The 7,629-nt window shown below is 44.7% G+C and overlaps 1 protein-coding gene across 1 annotated transcript; it reads left to right on the forward strand.

The window, feature by feature from the left end:
• The first annotated feature begins 3,119 nt into the window (after nucleotides 1–3,119).
• On the forward strand, nucleotides 3,120–5,307 carry RAP2B (RAP2B, member of RAS oncogene family). The gene has a single exon (XM_068279274.1). It carries the CDS (start codon nucleotides 3,365–3,367, stop codon nucleotides 3,914–3,916), a length of 552 nt encoding a protein of 183 aa, XP_068135375.1. The 5' UTR covers nucleotides 3,120–3,364; the 3' UTR covers nucleotides 3,917–5,307.
• Nucleotides 5,308–7,629: the final 2,322 nt, after the last annotated feature.

The raw sequence follows: 7,629 nt of genomic DNA on the forward strand, positions 1-7,629 counted from the left end.
TTGTGAGTCACTGCCCAGTTCTCTGGAGGTGGGAGGCTACCTATATTGCTCTGGATCCTAAAGAGGCTTCCCCCTTCCTCCTCAGTAGAAGGGATCCAGCGCTGGGACCGCCTGAAGAGCTCCTTGTCGATGTGCACACATACGCAGAAGTGGCTCTGGAAACAACCGAGCCCGATCGGGTCTGTTTTACTGTGCAGGCACACTGGTGGTACTTAAAAATTTACTGCCGATAAAAGTGGTACAATAAGTGAAAAGGTTGAAAAGCCCTGTGTTAGATGGTTAACACACCAAGTGATGCAGTCTCTATCTGCCGGCATGGAAGCCCAGGTTATAAGAACTTCTGTGGCACACAACAAGTAATGGCAGCGAGTTGCCAGACACTCTCAACAAGTCTGATATAGCCAGTGCGCTGGTGGCATGATGTCCTCACCACTCCTGATGCATAGTCAATTCACTCATAATGCTTGTAACCCACAGGTCTGCAGAAGGCCGTTAGGCAGGTCAGGGCAGCTGTTTGAGTCAGCATGTGTGCAGTGGGCTGTGCTTGTAGAGCTCCACTTTCACCTGGCTTTCCCAGGCTTCTTCAGTGCATAAGTCATTTTGCCAGATGAGAGAAGTTCGCTTCCAGATGGAAGATTTCATTTTCCGTGGTATCTGGCAATTAGTTCAAGTAGATACGTTGTGGTTGCATTATAGAGAATTTCATAGGTTGCAGTTAGAAGCTTGAACTGGATTATGTATATGATAGGCAAAAACAGGAGAGAATGACATAGAGTAGCAACATTAGAGGAACAAGAAGAAAAATGGATGAGTTGTGCTGCAGAGATATGAAGGAGAATAAAGAATCAAGACTCCTTGGCAACAAAGTGGTGAAGTTAATGGTCCATCATTGATATGACTTGTGAAGTACTCAAGATGAAAGCTTGCATGGGGAAGACTAACCACGGGAGTCCCTAGATGGAGAACCAAGAATGTGCAAGACCCCAGATGACTAAAGAGGACAGAATTTGGAGTAGTAGAGAGTGGTGATTAATAATGTCGAAGGAGAGATCAGATAGGATTGTGGAGTAGTAATCTATGGATTTTGCAATAATTAGGTCAATAGTCACTTTAACAAGTGGAGCTTCCATGGATTGGTTAAGGGGAAACCAAGCTGCAGGTGGTCAGTTAGGAAACTAGTATAGAGGTGGTGAATAAAGTCAAAGTGAACATGCCCATTCCAGTAGTTTAGATAAGTAGGGAAGGAAAGCAACAGAGTGCTGATAGATCCAGGGTGGGTTTCTTGAGGATTACCTTTATCATCGCCCAAAAAAATGTGAAGAAGCAAAAGTGCACTAGTCTTTTAAAGTGACCTGAGCACTGTACTAATGAACCTCTCCATAAGGGAGGTTTGTAGTGGTGTGTGCTCTTGGGGGTTTGGGGAAGGGTCATTGTTTACCTCAAGGGTGCTGCTCCTCTGGTCCTGGCACATAAGACATGCACCATTTTCTTCACCTAACCGTCAGTTTCTGCCTACTTTTGTAATTCCAAGCATTGAATACATGTACACGCGCTCCACATTGAATACATACAGACTACATCTCCCAGCATGCATCGTGGTGCTTGAGCCCACAAGAGCTGTTTTAGCCATGCTTTGAAATCGCCAGCGATTCCAAAAGTGCTAGACTAATGAAAGGCAATTGGAGTGATTCCACAGGGGTGATGTCCCCAAATGATTGCAATTCAATACAAAGTTTAGAACCACTGAAAAATTGCTTTTCGGTCACTGTGCAAAAGTGATTTTGCTACACAGAACCACAAAAAAAAGAAAGTAAAAAAAAAAGAAAATCACAACCACTTTACAATTTGCTAGCAGTAAATTCAAAAGCACTGTACAATTACCAGAAATTGCTGTGAAAAAACTGTTAAATTTGCTTCAAAAAGCATTAAGCAGTTACATTTTGCGATTTCTAGTGGGACCCTGCCCTAACACATGGAAGAGGGGGCTGCACATGGAATGGGTGGAGCGCTGCTGCACATGGAATGGGTGGAGGGATGCTGCACATGGAAAGGGGCAACACAAAAGTTGGCCTGTGAGTGGAAAAAAGTAGAAAAACGGCAGCTTTGAGCATACGATTCCAAGAAACGTTGAAAAAATAAACTGTATAGAAAAGTTAAGAAAATAAAACGCACTCAATGTCAGGGCCGGGCCGAGGCATAGGCTGGAGAGGCTCCAGCCTCAGGGCGCAGTGTAGGAGGGGGCGCAGAATTCATTCAGCTGTCATTCCTAATTGTGTATGAAGCAGAAAGAAATAAGAAAAGGGATACATAGCAGTGACTGCAAGCCAGATAACTAGATATTAAGGTGTTGGGGAGGTTGTGGGCCCTGTGGCGCCTCTTAGTCTAATAGCAATCAGTGTGTGACGGCTGGGGTGGGAGGGATGGAGGGGCGCACTTTGGTGTCTCAGCCTTGGGTGCTGGAGGACCTTGTCCCGGCTCTGCTCAATGTATGGCCATAGGCTCTATACATGTTGGGGCATGTTGCTAGCAGCTGTCTCCCATACAGTAAGTTGATAAACTCTCAGGCTCTTTTCCACTATGAAATGCGATCGCGATTGCGATCGCGATTCCGATCGCGATCGCAATCGCGTTTCAATTTCCACCATGCGATTGCGATTGCGATTGAGCTACTATACTCATTATAGTCCAGCTCAATCGCATACAAAACGCGGCAGGACGACGATTGCGCTTTGATCAAAATCGCATCGCAATCGGATCGCACTAATGGAAATTGCTGCTGCAGTTTCCATTAGTTTAATGTACCTTGCGATTTGCGATCAGAAGCAAATCGCAAATCGCAGGCTAGTGGAAAAAGGAGGAATACAATAAGAAAAGATTATTAAGTAATGAGAGGAAAGGTGATTCATTTGAGGTATTTATGAGCCCGGAACGCATGCAAAGATTAGAAAAATGCAGCGCAAACACCAACCCCAGGCTCCACATGACCAGCCAATGGCGAATGAGTCACATTTGACTAATGAAAATACTTTCTCTGCGGCTATCGTCACAGCCAATCACAGCTCCGCTCTCGCAGCTGACAGCTGCAGCAGCCAATCAACGGCGAGAAGTTGCAAAATGCAAGTGTAATTCAAGAGAACTAGAGCTGCTGCCTGGAAAGGAATGGAGAGAAGGGCAGCAGCAGCAACACAAGAGAGCTGCGGGCAGGGCTGGTCTCGCACATTGTGGACGGTGATACCTGCCGTTGCTGCCCCTCGTTGCCTCGCATTAGCCAGCGTCCGCCTATTGTCGTGTGTGGAGCTGATGAAGTGAATTCCTGCGGGCGAGGGAGGCTGCCTTTCCTCTCACTTCACCGAGGCGAGAAGCCATGAGAGAATACAAAGTGGTGGTGCTGGGCTCAGGCGGGGTGGGGAAATCAGCACTCACCGTCCAGTTTGTGACTGGCTCTTTCATAGAGAAATACGACCCCACCATAGAGGACTTCTACAGGAAGGAGATCGAGGTGGACTCGTCTCCGTCGGTGCTGGAGATCCTGGACACTGCGGGGACGGAGCAGTTCGCTTCCATGCGAGACCTGTACATCAAGAACGGGCAAGGCTTCATCCTGGTGTACAGCCTGGTGAACCAGCAGAGCTTCCAGGACATCAAGCCCATGCGGGACCAGATCATCAGGGTCAAGCGCTACGAGAAGGTCCCCATGCTCCTGGTGGGCAACAAGGTGGACTTGGAGGGGGAGAGGGAAGTGTCTTTTGGGGAAGGCAAAGCCCTGGCCGATGACTGGAACTGTCCCTTCTTGGAAACTTCGGCCAAACATAAATCCTCTGTAGATGAACTATTTGCTGAGATTGTAAGGCAGATGAACTATGCTTCCCAGCCCAATGGAGACGATCAGTGCTGCTCCTCCTGTGTCATCCTCTGAGGGGGGCTCCTTCCTCCTTACAATGCACTATGTTTTCACTTGTAACATGATTGGAACCAACTTTGCATCCAGCGACTCCGGAGCCAACAGGGTGTGTTGTGGTGAAATGTCATCTGTCCCCAAGTGGCCTCTCTGCTAGCTTCGTGTGCACCAGGGTCCAACTGAGCAAGACAAAAAGTTTTGTGGAGATGGCATGGATGGGGTTTTGTAAGACCTGGGTGCTCGGAGGGGGGGGGGGGGGGGGAATCTCTTTACCCACCCCCCTTTTTGCAAAACTGGCTGCTGACATAGTGAGTGCAGGCTGCACCTATCAGTGAGGTGCCCATGCAGGCTATCTAGAAGAGAGCAATAACATTGAACCCCAGAAAACATCCAGTCTCTGTTGTGGTTTACTAATACATCACATCATCCCTCCCCTTGAAAGTTTCTGTGGGTGCCCCCAAAGGCATGGCCACCATGGTCCAACAGAAAGTGGCAGAAGATGGGTGAGTGAGCCCCACCACCGCCTCCCAAGGGAAGAGCAGATTGGAGTCACCCCAAACTGTTTACTTGATGACTTTCATTCTAGGTCTTTCTATGCAAAGTCAGATTATTGTTACAAAGTATCCATTCATAAGTATTGCACATTTTCAAATGAACGTTGCCAACAGCAGTGTGGGTGTTGTTTACTGGCATCCTCGCTGGGGAAGAGTGAGAGGGGAGATCTATTTTGTTTACCTGCTGTATCAAATGGGAATTTGGGAAGATTGTTTAGTATTTTATTTTTTTTTATCAGCTGTGAAAAAAATGTTAGGTATCTTATTTTCTTTTTGTCTGTGTGCTGGCATTAACTGGTTCTTGATGCCTATTTTAAGATACAGTGAAATGACTTGCGTGTACCAGGGTCACCAGCACCCCAGTGTCCTTAGAGTGCCTTCAAAATTCATCTGTTCCAGCCGGTGCCAACCTGTGAAAATCTCCACAAAATCCCATTATCTCTTATTCTGCAAACTACTTAACAGTTTCCTCTCAGTAATCACACTGAACAAGCGTGGACAAAAGGATCTATTGTCCCTGGAACCCATTTCTGAGCCTGTAAATGTAGTTTTCATGTCTTGCACATTTTTTGAAAGGGGGGGGGGGGGGGGTAGTAGTTTGTTAACCACTTATGTGCCATGCTGGCAGTAACACTGGTTCAGAGGGTACAGATCTTATTTTATAAAATTTTGTTTCCTTTTCTTTCATATTGCAGACAGTGGTTTTAACATTGCTAAACAGGCAGCAATCTTAAATGAAAATGTGATGTACCATGATCCTTTACAAGTGTCATTTTATTTTCTTGGACATCCTGGCACAAGCTTGTCTCTAATGTTTTAAATGATGTTGAATACAAAATTTGTTGTGGTATAAAATGCAGTGGTTTCTTTTACTTGGGGTGGGGCATATTTTGTTGGCATACAGTGGCTTGCCTAAATGCAGGATTGCAAACAGACACATCAAAGGTCTACAGCTTCCTTGGTTAAATAGGGTCACTCAGTGCTTTATCCCCCTTTCTTGAACTGGAACCCCTGTCATTCATGTTTCAGCAATTAATGGGATGATTTGACAACCTTACAGGGACAGCCTCACAATACAGTAAGATAACTGCCTGGTGTGATCCTGCCGAGTGTCACATTACAGTAGCAAATAATCACTTCCAGAAATTATCATGGTTTTCTATGTACACAACTTGGGTGACATTTTTCTACCTGGGCGTGACAAACTGATATGCAGTTATGGTGTCTACATACTATTTATAGTTTTAAAAGTTTACACATTCCTGCCATTTACACCATGTAACCTTTATTTAAAGGGAATGTCCAAGCAAAATAAAGAAATGAGTTTCACTTACCTGGGGCTTCTACCAGCCCCATGCAGCCATCCTGTGCCCTCGTAGTCACTCACTGCTGCTCCAGTCCCCCGCTGGCAGCTTGACGACCTCGGAGGTCGGGGGCCGCATTGCGTACATTTTTACGCATTCCCACTTGTGCAGGAACATTAACACATACATTTTTACGCATTACTGGTTCAATGCGTAAATTTTTACGCATTGAACCAGTAATGCGTAAAAATGTATGTGTTAATGTTCCTGCACCAGCGAGAATGCGTAAAAATGTACGCAATGCGTCCCGCCGACCTCCGAGGTCAGCAAGCTGCTAGCGGGGGACTGGAGCAGCAGTGAGTGACTACAAGGGCACAGGATGGCTGCACGGGGCTGGTAGAAGCCCCAGGTAAGTGAAACTCATTTCTTTATTTTGCTTGGACATTCCCTTTAAAGATGCAAAGTTACCGGTGATCACTCATTTTATCTCATTATTTACAAGCATAGTCAGTTTAACAAAAAAGGTGTGGGGTTTTTGTATGTGGGCCATGAAAGGTTTCTGTGCTTTACATGTTTGGTGCCTTTTGAAAGTGAAACTCCATGCAGACAGCTAATAACTCAACATTGAAATACGTGGTGTGAGCTGATTTAGGCCTGGTTCACACTGCAAAACACAAATGGCTTAACTGCAAATTTTCGCAATGCAATTTTCAGAGCAATTTATTGTGAAGGAATGTGATTTTGCAGCATTCCATCCAGTGCAATTGCTTCTTAAATTCATGCAACACAATTGTGGTTTTAAACAAATTGCAACGCTGCTGTGGGGAACAACCTTATGGAGTAACTGTGCACTCGCGAATTGCTGATCGGGAAACGTCACTACCTTAGGCCCTGTTCCCACTGCATGGTGTGTACCAGGCATAACACTCAAGCTCATTTTTACAGCTTATCAGTTTCAACAAAATGATTTCTTCTATAGAAGAAAACCTGGAGAAGTCTATGATTGGTTTGATGTGATTCATTTTTAGGTCTCTGATTGGCTAGTCATTTCTGCTTCCTGTTTTAGCCTAGACAGGAAGCAGTGGGGACTCATGATCTGTGAATGAGGAAGTTAAAAACTGATCGCATGACCAAGTCCATGTTTCTGCATAACTTTTCGTACAGAAGGAAGTACTGGATAAATAATCTATACCTTAGACACACAACCAGCAGATTGACAACATTTATTCATTTTCCAGTGAGCAGACAGACAAACCGGAAGCTGGAACACTGAAACAGTAAAATATGTCACCTGCATAGCTTTGCAATGTGATGTAGAAGTCGCGATGGATGTCCCTCAGTATTAAGCTTGTATGATTAGTACTCGCCTTAAGTGTACCTGTCGGGCATAAATCAAAAATCAATTTATTTTTATCTGGTAAACAAGTAATAAGGGTGCTAACCATGCAATCCAAAAGTTAAAATCTCTATTACTTGTCTTGTTTATAATTGATCATGCCCCAGTTTACCTGACTCTTATTTGGTATGTTGCCGCACAATGGAAGTTGCAGGGCATGCTGGGTTATCTTTTTTTTTTTTTTATTTGCTTCTTTATTCCCCCTTACACTTAACCAATGTACAGAAGCAAAAAAGGACAACCCAGCATGCCCTGCAACTTCCTTTTTGCGGCAACGTACCAAATAAGAGTCAAGTAAACTGAGGAAGGATAATTTATAATCAAGAAGAGTAATAGAGATTTTAACTTTTGGATTGCCCGGTTAGCATCCTTATTACTTAATTACCAGATAAAAATAAAGAATTGATTTTTGATTTTATGCCCGACAGTTACTCTTTAAAGTAAACCTGAGACAAGGGATATCAAAAATGTATACAT

Source organism: Hyperolius riggenbachi, chromosome 4 (assembly GCF_040937935.1).
Source record: "Hyperolius riggenbachi isolate aHypRig1 chromosome 4, aHypRig1.pri, whole genome shotgun sequence".
NCBI classification, from domain to species: domain Eukaryota; kingdom Metazoa; phylum Chordata; class Amphibia; order Anura; family Hyperoliidae; genus Hyperolius; species Hyperolius riggenbachi.